This window comes from Cucurbita pepo, chromosome LG16 (assembly GCF_002806865.2).
Source record: "Cucurbita pepo subsp. pepo cultivar mu-cu-16 chromosome LG16, ASM280686v2, whole genome shotgun sequence".
Taxonomy (NCBI): domain Eukaryota; kingdom Viridiplantae; phylum Streptophyta; class Magnoliopsida; order Cucurbitales; family Cucurbitaceae; genus Cucurbita; species Cucurbita pepo.
The window spans coordinates 8,482,257-8,494,994 of record NC_036653.1 but is presented as its reverse complement, the minus strand read 5'-3'; the positions used below and the strand labels follow the sequence as shown (position 1 = coordinate 8,494,994).

At 38.7% G+C, this 12,738-nt stretch overlaps 2 protein-coding genes across 3 annotated transcripts; one reads left to right on the top strand and one right to left on the bottom strand.

The window, feature by feature from the left end:
• The first annotated feature begins 1,685 nt into the window (after positions 1–1,685).
• Positions 1,686–7,193, top strand: LOC111777373 (casein kinase 1-like protein HD16). Of its 2 annotated transcripts, none has more exons than XM_023656932.1 (16): positions 1,686–2,390; positions 3,033–3,161; positions 3,276–3,349; positions 3,438–3,507; positions 3,599–3,654; positions 4,076–4,147; positions 4,242–4,336; positions 4,445–4,511; positions 4,714–4,843; positions 4,932–5,150; positions 5,235–5,377; positions 5,692–5,866; positions 5,972–6,062; positions 6,367–6,524; positions 6,669–6,857; positions 6,947–7,193. In XM_023656932.1, exons 1-16 carry the CDS (start codon positions 2,037–2,039, stop codon positions 7,004–7,006), a joined length of 2,082 nt encoding a protein of 693 aa, XP_023512700.1. In that variant the 5' UTR covers positions 1,686–2,036; the 3' UTR covers positions 7,007–7,193. The 2 variants fall into 2 exon arrangements, with proteins under 2 accessions (XP_023512700.1, XP_023512698.1); XM_023656930.1 differs by having other exon boundaries at positions 4,073–4,147.
• Positions 7,194–8,056: 863 nt separating this feature from the next.
• On the bottom strand, positions 8,057–11,327 carry LOC111777782 (GTP-binding protein BRASSINAZOLE INSENSITIVE PALE GREEN 2, chloroplastic). Its single transcript, XM_023657496.1, has 3 exons — positions 9,991–11,327; positions 9,318–9,485; positions 8,057–8,874 (listed from the first exon to the last, which is right to left on the bottom strand). The coding sequence occupies exons 1-3, from the start codon at positions 11,212–11,214 to the stop codon at positions 8,485–8,487; spliced, it is 1,782 nt and encodes a 593-aa protein (XP_023513264.1). The 5' UTR covers positions 11,215–11,327; the 3' UTR covers positions 8,057–8,484.
• Positions 11,328–12,738: the final 1,411 nt, after the last annotated feature.

Genomic DNA, 12,738 nt, shown 5'->3' with positions numbered 1-12,738 from the left:
TGAAGGACACAAGACACACCAGTGACATATAATATGGCGAGATACTACTACTACCACCGGTACCCTTACTTGGAGTACTTGACGTTGCCTCCCCTGCAGCTGTGCGTGTTCGGTGGGATCCTGCTGCTGGTGATGGCCTTCTCATGGTATATTTTCTACGACTCCTTTCTTGAGGACATCATCTTCCAACTCAAGCTCTTCCTTCTCACCGTGCCCTTGATTTTGCTGCTGCTCCTCCACCTGCTCTCCCTCGGCCTCCCTTTTCTCGTCCCCTTGCCGGAGCAGAATTCCCTCCACCGCGCCGGCGGCTCACCCTGGGGCGTCGCCATTCTCCTCGTCTTCCTTCTCTACGTCATCTCTCACCAGTCCCATTACCACCGTCGCTGGTTCCCTTTCGGATATAGATAAAACCACAACATCCATCCATCCATCCATCTTTAAAATTACTTATTATCATCATGTACCCATAACCATATTTTGTATTTCATTTTCTTCCGCTGATCTTTTGCTATATGTATCGTTTATGTTATTAGAGTTATTATGTTTGAAGGCCTCCATCCACTTTTGAAGGTTCCATTCTTTAGCTGAGTGAAAGGTGTATGGATTCTTTGTTCCCGGGCATTTTGTGCTCGCAGAAGCAAACAAAATTTAAGAAAAAGAATCCCAATTTTTAATCTACAAAAAGTATCCATATTCGTTTCCCCTTGGAATATTTGATCATACTGTTTTGTTTGGTATCATACTGTTTTGGTCTATCGGTACCAGTTTAGTTTAGTCTTACTTATCCAAGACAATCAGTTTAGTTTAGTCTTACTTATCCAAGGCAATAATATTGTCTGTGACTACATATTGAATCTCTCACATATTGAACGTATCAGTCATATTGTCCTGAATGTGCGGTCTATGCCATGTGTTCATTCTAAACTTGTTTGTCATGTATCATGTTTGAGACTTCAATATCGTGACGTTCTTGTTGGTCATTGATGCTAGTATGTGCCGTAAACAAGCTTTATTTATTTAAACAACCAAACTCTTGCAACTGCATGTAGTAATTGGATTGATTCTAAATAAATTAGTTATGGGATTAAAAGTAAGATTTATAAGGTTAAAAGAAGTATGGATCTTTTCATTTGTTTGAACAAAAGATAGAGAGATTCAATTATGTAGTAATGTGTGGTTGAAGTTGAAAGAGAAATCGAAAATAAAAGTGATGTATTATTCGTTTTTAAGTCGAATTAATTATAATATTATATTTTTGAGTGTCATCTAGCGCAAGACAGGCCCAAATCGAATCTAGAGGTTTGGTGGACCGGTTCAGGGTCTACCCAATGGTATAATTGATGCATTGAACAAGCCCAATTCCAACTTTACCTACTTAAATTAGGACTCAAATTAATATGTCATTTGAAATCTTAATTATCTAAAAATATAAATATGGTAAATATCTATTTAATTCGAATACAATTTAAAGGACTATATAAAAAATATAGATATCTAATGGCTGAGGGCCAATTTACGTGTGAAAACGAGTAAAAGTAAATATAGTAACTAAATATATTAGTTTTGGATAAAAACGTAAAAAATGGTTCGTGAAAATATAAGATATTAAAAAATAAATGAGAAATGAAAAAGTATATCCGGAAGATCACGGTTACGCGTTATACACACATATAAACACATGATTTGATGAGTCGATCGCGTTCGCACTCGCATTCGCTATTTTGTTTCCACGTCATCTTACAGTTGAGACGACGAAGAGTCGTTCTTTTTCCTTGCATTTCTGTCAAACCCTAACCCCAATTCCAAGCCCCCTCAACCTCAAGATCCATTTTTCTTATCAGAAATCAGTCTCACGCACTCACTCATCGTTGTTCCGATTGTCGATTGGAATCCCTGTTTAGTTTCCTGCGATTTTTCTCTGTTTCTCCTCCCCCGCAAAATTCGGCCATGTCTACGCTACCGGAGTTTAGTTGAATCGAAGATAATGATCATATTTTTGGCGTTGTTTCGCACCTACTTTTTTATGGGTTTGAACAATGCCGGTGCTTCGCAGAGGTGTGCGCAGAGGCCGCGGTAGGATCGTTCAGAAGCACTTCGAAGAGCCTCCGCCGGCTGGAGCTTACGTAAAAACTCGAGCTGCGGTCGCCAGAGAAGCTGCGGAGGCGAGACCGAGGCCAAGAACGAGGTTGGCAATCAAAGAATTAAATAAGAATCAGGAGGAAGAGGTGATTGTTATATCTCAGAGGGATACTGATTTGGAGGACAAAAAAGTGCAAGGGCTCGAGGTAGAAGAAGACAAGGGCGCTATGGGTGATGAAAGTGGCGGCTTGAGTGCTAATAAGGCTGCTGGCATAGAGGAAGAGGGTAGCTCAGCGCCTTTTCCGGAAAAGGTACATTTCATTTTGAAATACGCTCTACATTAGTTTGTTTGTTCTCATTGTTTCCTGTTTTTAATCTGCGATTTTTTGGTTTGGGCTAACGGCTTTTAGGTTGATTAGGTTGTGTAACCTTATAATTGCAAGAAATGAGCGTCTAACTTGCATTTAATTTCGGGCGACGGTGTTTTTTGTAAGTTTTCTTTCAGCGATCGCAGCAGTGTAGCCAGCTCACTTGTGTTATTATGGGACAATCATTTGCCGAACAACATTTAATATCGAATGTTCAAATTTAACAGTTCAGTTGAATGTCAAAGTTTAACTTCCGAGTCATCTGCATTCGCTTCTTCACTCTCTGAGCTAACATATCATGGTTTACTCTAGAAGGATCTTTCCACAGTAATTTTAAGCTCTTATTGATCTCTAGTTGAATAGTTGCATAATGTCTATTGAGCTTACTCGTAAACGTTTACTGAATTTTTTCTTGTATAGAATTAAAATAAGAAAGATGCCTATTTTCGGCTTATCTACTTTTCTGAACTTCTAAAATCTTGTGTTATTGGGCTTGGCATGTCTGGGAAGTAATTTAAGTGAATTACCGTCTTCAGAATTGCTGTTTCATTGCAAGTTTATTTATGTTTTGTGGCCTGATTCAAGGTCCAAGTAGGAGGGTCGCCAGTGTATAAAATAGAGAGAAAACTGGGCAAAGGTGGATTTGGGCAAGTATTTGTTGGTCGTCGGCTTACAGGTGGAAATGATCGTGCAACAGGGGCTGCAGCTACCGAGGTAAAACATCTTGGCAGTAGTTTTTATTAATATATGCAAATGAAATAAATTCTAATTTGTCAGTATCCATGTATCATCGTATTCTTACCTTATATTGATTTATTTTATTTTCAGGTTGCTCTTAAATTTGAACACAGAAATAGCAAAGGTTGTAATTATGGTCCTCCATATGAATGGCAAGTTTACAAGTGAGTAACTTTCTGGGTTATGTGGATGTTATTTTTATTGATAAAAATTGTATTTGTTTTTACTTACCTCTGATACTTTGTTGAGTAGCGCACTTGGTGGCAGTCATGGAGTGCCAAAAGTACACTATAAGGGTCGACAAGGAGACTATTACGTCATGGTGTGTCAACAACTTCATCTTTTTGTGGTATATGGTTTTCATTTTTCTAATTTATTTCCTTCAAGTTTGAATTTTAAGCTTTCTTGTTTAGGTCATGGACATGTTAGGGCCGAGCTTGTGGGATGTATGGAATTCTTCAGGGCAGGCGTGAGTTTCTTGAACTTGTATCTCTATGTTGCTTTACTGGTCACATATGTTCTTGCATGTGTGTTGCATTACTTATCTTTGATACTAGAAGTGAAATGGTGATTTGGATTAATGCAATTTTCGGCTGAAGGAATTAGCTTTGCATATGGTTTTCAACTCTGGTCCAGGGATTTTTATTAAATAAAAACTTGAATGAGATTTGATGATATCTTGAGACCTGATTGACAGTGTCTTATCATTAGTCTTTAGAGATTTTACTCAACCCCATTCTTAATGATGTTATTACTAAGTCAATATGATTCAGAATTGGGCATCTCTAGTCTTTAGTCTGTAAGAAAATAACCATTGGTCTATGGATCGTGGAATATGTAATTTTGGACATTTATTTGTATGTGTCTTATTGTGGTTGGATTTATAGCAGTATGTCTGCAGAAATGGTCTCTTGCATAGCAGTGGAATCGTTATCAATCTTGGATAAGATGCATGCAAAAGGGTATGCAATTATGGTTTCTTTTTAAAAATGATTTACAAGTTTTCTAGTGCAATATATTGTATCTTGACCACCNCCCCCCCCAAATGATCAATAGTTATGTGCATGGAGATGTGAAACCAGAGAACTTTTTACTCGGTCAACCTTCTACCGCACAAGAGAAAAAATTGTTTCTTGTTGATCTTGGATTAGGTGAGTAAAGTTCTATACCCGATATAGTAACTGTACTTTTTTTTTCCTCAATTTGTTATTATTGTATTTTGTTTCTTATGTCATCTATATCTTACAATTTTTCTGCAGCAACTAAATGGAAAGACAGTTCTACTGGACAGCATGTTGAATATGATCAACGTCCTGATATGTTTAGGTGAGTGATGTGTGCTGTCATCAAATCTTAATGCTATTCTGATCCTTATGGATGTTGTAGAATCCATAATAGTTGTTGGCATGTGTCCATTTGATACTTAGACTTAACACTAGCATTCGTTTTCTTATAACGTGGCTATTATGGCATATTATGTTGATATTGGTTCAATGTTCTTGATACCTTTTCTTGCCTACCACCCCAGAGGAACTGTACGGTATGCTAGTGTTCATGCACATTTGGGCCGAACTGCTAGTAGAAGAGATGATCTTGAATCTCTTGCATACACTCTTATCTTTCTCCATCGAGGAAGGCTACCATGGCAAGGCTATCAGGTATTATAAATTTTGAGTGTATCTAGCACTGTGCTGAAGTTTTTAGTTTCCTTGTCAAACTAACTTCTAACCTGCCGCTTTCTGTTAGGGTGACAACAAATCCTTTCTTGTTTGCAAAAAAAAGATGGCAACGTCTCCTGAAATGTTGTGTTGCTTCTGCCCCCCACCTATTAGAGAATTCCTTGAAATTGTGGTGAACATGAAATTTGATGAAGAGCCCAATTATTCTAAGCTAATATCTCTATTTGAGGGTTTTATTGGACCAAATCCAGCAGTAAGACCCATAAAAACTGATGGTGCCCAGAAGGTAATCAAATTGCCCCAAGTTTTTGGATGATATTGTTCATCAAATGTTCTATTGAATAAATCATTTATTTATAATCATTGCTAGATTATCAGTCAAGTTGGACAAAAGCGTGGCAGGCTGAATATTCCAGAAGAAGACGATGGGCAGCCAAGAAAGAAAGTTCGTTTAGGTGTTCCTGCGACACAGTGGATTTCAGTTTACAATGCTCGGCTGCCAATGAAGCAAAGGTGAAGTTAGATTGTGCAGCTTTCACTTCCCCCTCTCATTTTACATGCAACCAGAAGAATTACATTTTGCATTGACCCAAAATGATAGGGAGATTGCTGGCACTTTCTTCACACCTAAGAACATTTATTTGATTTTAGGTCATATGCTATGAACTGTGAAGCATGTCATTACTTTTTCCTTGGAGTTTCTGATCAATTAATAAAAGTATTTAGAATGATCGGCAGAAAGGGGGGGTATTGAGCTGAGGTGGCATTCATTCCATGGGAAATTTCCAATGGCATGCTCTCAATTAGCTTGCTTTCCATGGTGATAGGTATCATTATAATGTGGCTGATGCAAGGTTGTCACAGCATGTAGAGAGAGGAATTGCAGACGGGTTACTTATTAGCTCTGTGGCATCTTGTTCAAATCTTTGGGCATTAATCATGGATGCTGGAACTGGTTTTACGAACCAAGTCTACGAGCTCTCTCCCTTTTTCCTGCACAAGGTCATTTTCTTTCTTTCAATTTGAAGTCAATTTTTCATTACTGAAGTTTTAAATTTCCTGTTGTATTCCATGAAATGGTTATTAAATTTAATATAAAATAAGCAGGAATGGATAATGGAACAATGGGAAAAGAACTATTACATTAGTTCTATTGCTGGTGCTAATAATGGAAGCTCCCTCGTGGTGATGTCAAAAGGTTTGTCTGCATCAATTATGTTTAATGTGACATTGGTTGTTGCTTTATAGATGGATAATTGTTGTTTTCTGTCTCCTGGGCTCCTTATCAATCATAAAGACCTTGTTATCTAGGTTTTTCTTGCACAATTAAGAGTTAGTTTTATTCTTTAGTATTTCATGTCTATATCTCTATTGTAAGGGCACAACAAAAAACTATAGTCAATATAAGAGAATATCGTTCTGATATCAGTTCTGCAAGTTCTTGCTATCAATGTATGTGTACCTACCACTATTTTAACTTTCCTTTTATTCTGCTTCTGCAGGGACCCAATATACCCAACAGTCGTACAAAGTGAGTGATTCTTTCCCCTTCAAGTGGATAAACAAGAAATGGAGAGAAGGATTTCATGTGACGTCAATGGCAACTGCAGGAAGCCGATGGGGTGTTGTCATGTCACGCAATGCTGGTTTTAGCGACCAGGTTGAGTTTTGTTTATGGTTTTATTGACCAGTTTGGGTTAATTATGTTGTCATATGGCTCTACCTCTATTTAGTGTATAACTTTAAACTTGGTGTGGGAATTATGTTAACTCTCTCCACTATTAATTTATTAGTCATTGAACAGGTTGTGGAGCTTGATTTCCTCTATCCAAGTGAAGGCATCCACAGACGATGGGATAATGGGTATCGAATAACATCCACAGCTGCAACTTGGGATCAAGCAGCTCTTATCTTGAGTGTTCCTAGGCGCAAACCCGGGGACGAGACTCAAGAAACACTACGGACATCTCAGTTTCCAAGCACCCATGTAAAGGTACGCTGATTTTAACATGCAAATTGTGGGTGAATAACAACCATTGATATTGCAAATTGTGGATTTTGAATGTGTTTTCTTTGGAGCAGGAAAAGTGGGCGAAGAATCTGTATCTTGCTTGCCTGTGTTATGGAAGAACTGTAGCTTAAACCATATTTTATTATCCCCAAGGAATTCGGAAAGAAAGGCAGCAGATTTTGTTGTTTGGTGCCCATAATAGATAGTTGTTACATTGCTGTAATTTTAGATTGGGAGAGTACATGGCCGTGTTTGTATATTAAATTGGTTCCGTCAGAGCTGTATAAATGGCTTTTCTTTCTCGGTTTCACATTTCAATTTAGTCCTAAATTAACAACTTCTCTCCGACGTTCAATCAAAATATATAAAAAGAGGCACACGTCCATGTCCATGAATAAATATAATCTTTAATTATTGAAATTTCTGAATTTTATTTTAGGTAACTAATTGTGGAACACTTGTGTATAATTGGTCATTAGTTACGCTTAAAAATGTGAATGCGAAGAAATATGTTAAGTTAAAACAATTTTTAACAAAGCAATGTTAATAGATTAAAATTAAATAAGCAACAACTTTGATACTATAATTTGGGTAGAAAATCGGGTAGAAAGAATTGATGATTACTCATATCCTCACTCATATTTAAGACAGGATTGACTCCTAGTCATATTTTCATCCATAAATATAATGAAAGCTAGTAAATAAAGATCTAGCAGAGATGTTGCTAACTATACATGAAATACAAGTAAAATAGTTCGAAAATGGGTGGAACGTACATGTGGTCATAGACAATACATTATAGAACACAAAATGCGACCAAACACTAAGACAAGGCACTTTATGTTTGTATTCTATAGAATTCGAGTTTGTCAACATTCCTCCAGCAGAAGATTTTATCGTAGATCAAACTTTGTGTAAAAAGAATGGATAGAAATTTACAAATATGTTAGTGTTTTAGATTGACAGTGTCGCTTCATGACAGAGTTCAATGAGTGGAAGAACATACTGCGAAGTTAGATTGACAGTGTAATCGTCAAATGCATATTGTTACGTACACCAAAATCGCTCTGTTCTAACCACACCACAAAGCATAGTCCAACCGATTCAATTGTAGAGTACATAAGCGCAACCAAATCCAACTCTTATNAAAAAAAAAAAAAAAAAAAAAAAAAAAAAAAAAAAAGAAAGAAAAGAAAGAATCTTGATGATTGATCAGACAAGTACGACCTCACTAGCAAAAAGAATCAACCGCAACAATCCCTCAAGTTATAATTAATGTCCAGTTTAGGTGTTGCAGTAATTAGAGTAACGAGTAAAGAAGCTGAAGCCTTCCTTGAAAATGAAGCAGTGGACTTAATTATCTTTCTCTGATGAAGCAACTTACTTTGAGTACGCAGTGCATCACAGCCTCGTTCAACCTTTGATTTGTGTTGCGGGAAGAGAAAGTCACACAGATCCCAGAAGATAATCACTGATTGAAAGTCTTCAAAATCCTCGTCTCCAGGCAGAAGTCTTGACGATGCATGCGTTGCAATTCTTTAGTGTAAATTCCATCAAACACCATGCTTGTACACTGATGTGGACCACTTTCTGTACAACGCTACAAACTCTAAGCAGAATCACATTCTGAGCGAGCTTTCAATGCTGACGTTTCAGCCAGCACATGAACTTTGGGATCACCCTTTTTCTTCTTCCTTTCACTTTGATCAAGTGATTTGTTTGCAGCCTGATCAGCCTTGGAGACAATTTTTGAGACTGTAAATCCAGCATCTTCAAAGAAGTTTGATCTGTCAGGAATGACAGAACTTCTTAGAACAACCTCGATGCCCTCATAAGTCCATATGCTTAAGACTGCCTCTCCTTTAAGACCAATGGCGAACCAACCCAGTCCAGCAGCAGCAGCATCCACACAACTTGAATCCCAACTACTCCCACAAACATGAAATTCCCTTCTCACCCATTTTCCAAGTTCTGCAACTCGATCTTTGCCTATAGGTGGCTGAGCAAAGCAAGAAACAATGAGGATGCTACTAAATGTAAGAGAATCTATCAGATTATATTATCCAACAGAAAAAATAAATTCAAAACGCAACTTTTCATAAATATAAAAGATCAAGACTTTCCAATAAATATTATGCAAACACAATGACACCCTAAATGTAACAAAATTACAAAAGAAAAAAACGCATAGAAGGCCAGTTGAATCATCAATTGATTATCCTAAAGGATCATAAGTAGTGACCAATATCCAGACGAAATAAATTATAAAAGCCATACGCAGTACGCACATTCCAAAAATAATGCAAGTTAGGAAGACTACGACAATCAAATTCAGAAGTCAAATGATGCACATATATATATATAAACTGGTCCTGGAATAGCACTTAAATTTCAACAACATACTGCACAAATGGTTATCAAACTACCTATTGCAAATAATACCTGCAACTGATTGCCAAAATGGTCCTCCAGTATTTTGCTTGCATTTTCTGTTTTCCCCATGTGTAATGGAAGATAAGGAGATGCCCACACTGTAACATAAATTGTATCCACAGATGTTTCTTCCACATCTAGCCTCATGAGCCCCGCAACATGAATTGTATGACCAGCCTATGTAAAAGCGATACTAGGACTATGAAATCTCTACCACATTTTCTTGTTGAAAATAGTTGTACAGAAGATCAGATTGAAAGTAGAAACATGGTCCTCAAATTTCAACGTTATTACACAGAGTATAAAGTTTGGCCAATCAGTTTAATGACCATGTAATTTTTGGTACAAGTATTTCATGTTAGTTATATCATGTATCCTCTTAGTCAATAACATCGACTACTTGTCCCAAAACCTAATCATCTCTGAAAACTAAAACTCAAAAAACGAGGATTCAATGGAAATGGAGCAGCACTTAAGTTTCAGGCATGAAAAACTATTTTTTCAGATTATTATGTCACTCTAGTGCCCGTCAAAAAGGAATCATATGAGCAACATTCTTGATATTCTTTCCCAGGGATTGAGGGGATTCTCTATTTTGAATTATTCTTTGAAATCCCTGCTATTTATGGGCAGCGTTAATTTCGAAATTTCATGTCTCTTAATAAAAATTCAATTTCCTTACCTTTATCCTGTAAGTCCTCGGCTTCAATTCCTTGCTGATGTGAACAAGTTTCTGCTCTTCCCTCGTCAATCTCGTAGTAATTTGATGGGGATTGAGAAGGCCAGGAGTATCGAACAATTTGGCTTGACCCGGAAACATACCCTCCACTCTGATTATCCCCAAAGTTGTACCAGGAACAGGTGCTTCAGTCAACTGCGTGATCTTCCCACCAACGTGCTTTCCTATTGAATTAATCAGCGTGCTTTTCCCAGCATTTTGTGCTCCAACTGCCCACACATTTCCCCTCGGCCCAACCAAGTCAATTACATCCTCCACCAAACTTTTCAGCCCCCAATCTCTAACCGCGCTCACCATGTGCAGACTTGTTATCTTGTTGATACCACCCTCCCTCGCTCTCTGCCTCACCCAATGCTCAAACCTCGTTGGTGATACAGAGCTAGGCAGCAGATCTATTTTTGTCACCACCAGCACCACTCTAGGCACATTACCCGATTTCCCCTGTTTCCAGGCAGTTGAATTGTCCGCAATAGTCGCCGAGACCAAGTTCGCGACCTTCTTTGGGAATGACCCATCAAAATCTGCAGCATCAACGACCAACAGCACAACAGACCGGGTTCCCGTCGTTGACACCAGTCTCCTACCGATAGTATGATCGAAATCAAAATCCGGCAGCAAATTCTCCAGTGCAGGATCCTTTACCTTCCCATAATGCCTCAATGAGTGACACCGCGAACACACAGTCGGCTTCTGGGCTTTCTCGTTCACATTCTCTTCACTTTTCTGATGTTCAGGCTCCATTACGAGGCCTCTTTTGAGGAGATCGGAGCATTCAGATTCATCGTCGACGGGCACAAGATGCGTAAGCAGGCGATAATTGGAATCTTTCCTTGAGGGTTTGACGAAGAAGCCTGGATGCTTGGGATTGGTCTCTTGCATGTGAACTCCACAGCCAGGGCAGACGAGGGAGAATCGGGAAGTGGCTTCGGAGTAGTTCCCATCACGGGTGAGAAGCGGAGATTCTGGAGGTGTGGGTTTCGAAGAGAAAGGGTGGGAGGAGGAAGAAGGCGAAAGAGGAAGTGGAATAGCGGAAGGAAGTGGGCAAAGGATTCGTGCGTTTGAGCAGAAAGGCGAAGAAAATAACTGCGAGCGCTGCAAAGGGGAAACGAAACGCAGGGAAAGAATGGGTTTGAGCTTCAAAGCAGAAAGCTTTCGAGCAATCAGCATTTGTTCGGCTGCTTTTTCCTCACCTCTCTTCTTCACTCCACAGGGTTTAGGGTTCAAGCCGGTGAAGAGACCGATGGAAGACCAATGATACGACGTCGTAACTTCTCTTACCACCACTTTCATTTTCATTTTCCTTTTAATTTATATTTATGTCACTCTCAAATCTTAATTTCGTAGTTTAATTCACCTTCAATTACTTTTAAATTTGTGTTATTTTTCAAGATTGGGCCTCATGGCCCTAAGCTATATCGATGGGCCTTCTCAATATTGGGCCTCATGGGCTCTACGCTGTGAAGAATCTTTTTTTTATGGGCCGTTTCAAGATTGGGCCTCAAGGGCCTATCTGTGAAGAATATTTTTTTCTGATGGGCTTTTTCAAGATGGGGACTCGGGGGCTCTTAGCTGTTAAGACTATTTTTTTTTTGTTCAGACGGGCCTTTTAAAGATTGGGCCTCAGGCTCTCTAAGTCTAAGCTGGAAAGAATCTTTTGTTTTTATGGGCCTTTTCAAGATTGGGCCTCAGGCGCTTTAAGCTGTAAAGAATCTTTCATTTCTGATGGGCCTTTTCAAGATTGGGCCTCAGGGGCTCTAAGCTGTAAAGAAATTTGTTTCAGATAAGGCCTTTTCGAAATTGGGCCTCAGGGGCTCTTACGCTGTTGTTTCGGATGGGCCTTTACAAGTTGAGCCTCGGGCTTTAAGCTATATAGAATCTTTTCTCTCAAATGGGCCTTTCAAGATTGGGCCTCACGGGCTGTAAGCCGTATAGAATCTTTTGTTTCAGATGGGCCTTTCAAGATTGGGCCTAAGGGGCTCTAAGCTATATAGAATCTTTTGTTTCAGATGGGCCTTTCACGATTGGGCCTAAGGGGCTCTAAGCTATATAGAATCTTTTGTTTCAGATGGGCATTTTCAAGATTCGGCCTCAGGTTCTCTAAGCTGTAAAGAATCTTTTGTTTTTGATGGGCCTTCTGAAGATTGGGCTTCAGGCCCTTTTAAGCTGTAAATAATCTTTTGTTCTGATAGGCCTTTCCAAGATGGGGCTTGAGGGACTGTGGGCTCTAAAGAATCTTTTGTTTTCGGCCTTATTAAGAATGGTCGAAGAACAAAATAAATAAAAATAAAAATAATAAATTTAAGTATTGTATCGAACCAAAAATATATTTTAATTAAATAAAATTCGAATGGGTTTAATTAAAGTAAGTTTTAGGTAACCATATGATTTGATTCTTCATCGGTGGAAACTTTTCTTTAGCTTTAAAAATCTTGAGAGGAAGTCGAAAAAGGAAAATTTGAAAAGGACAATATGTACAAATGTTGGGCTTGGGCCGTTACAAATGGTATCAGAGCCAGACACCGGGTGGCGTGCCAGCGAGGACGTTCAGGCCCTGAAGGGGGTGAATTTTGAGATCTATATCGATTGGAGAAGGAAACGAGTGACAGCAAGGACGCTGGGCGTCACGGTCCTATTTTTTCAACCATGCAGCATCGTGATCTTAACACTCTTACGACCAGCTTCAAGGGGAAT

Excerpts from the sequence above, each read along its gene's own strand:
- LOC111777373 (XM_023656930.1), top strand. The coding sequence starts at position 2,037 with ATGCCGGTGCTTCGCAGAGGTGTGCGCAGAGGCCGCGGTAGGATCGTT. Across the intron at positions 3,162-3,275 it reads CAGGGGCTGCAGCTACCGAG|GTTGCTCTTAAATTTGAACA; the intron begins GTAAAACATCTT and ends TTTTATTTTCAG. Across the intron at positions 3,350-3,437 it reads TATGAATGGCAAGTTTACAA|CGCACTTGGTGGCAGTCATG; the intron begins GTGAGTAACTTT and ends TTTGTTGAGTAG.
- LOC111777782 (XM_023657496.1), bottom strand. The coding sequence starts at position 11,214 with ATGCTGATTGCTCGAAAGCTTTCTGCTTTGAAGCTCAAACCCATTCTT. Across the intron at positions 9,486-9,990 it reads CGAGGACTTACAGGATAAAG|GCTGGTCATACAATTCATGT; the intron begins GTAAGGAAATTG and ends GCTTTTACATAG. Across the intron at positions 8,875-9,317 it reads ATTTTGGCAATCAGTTGCAG|CCACCTATAGGCAAAGATCG; the intron begins GTATTATTTGCA and ends TGCTTTGCTCAG.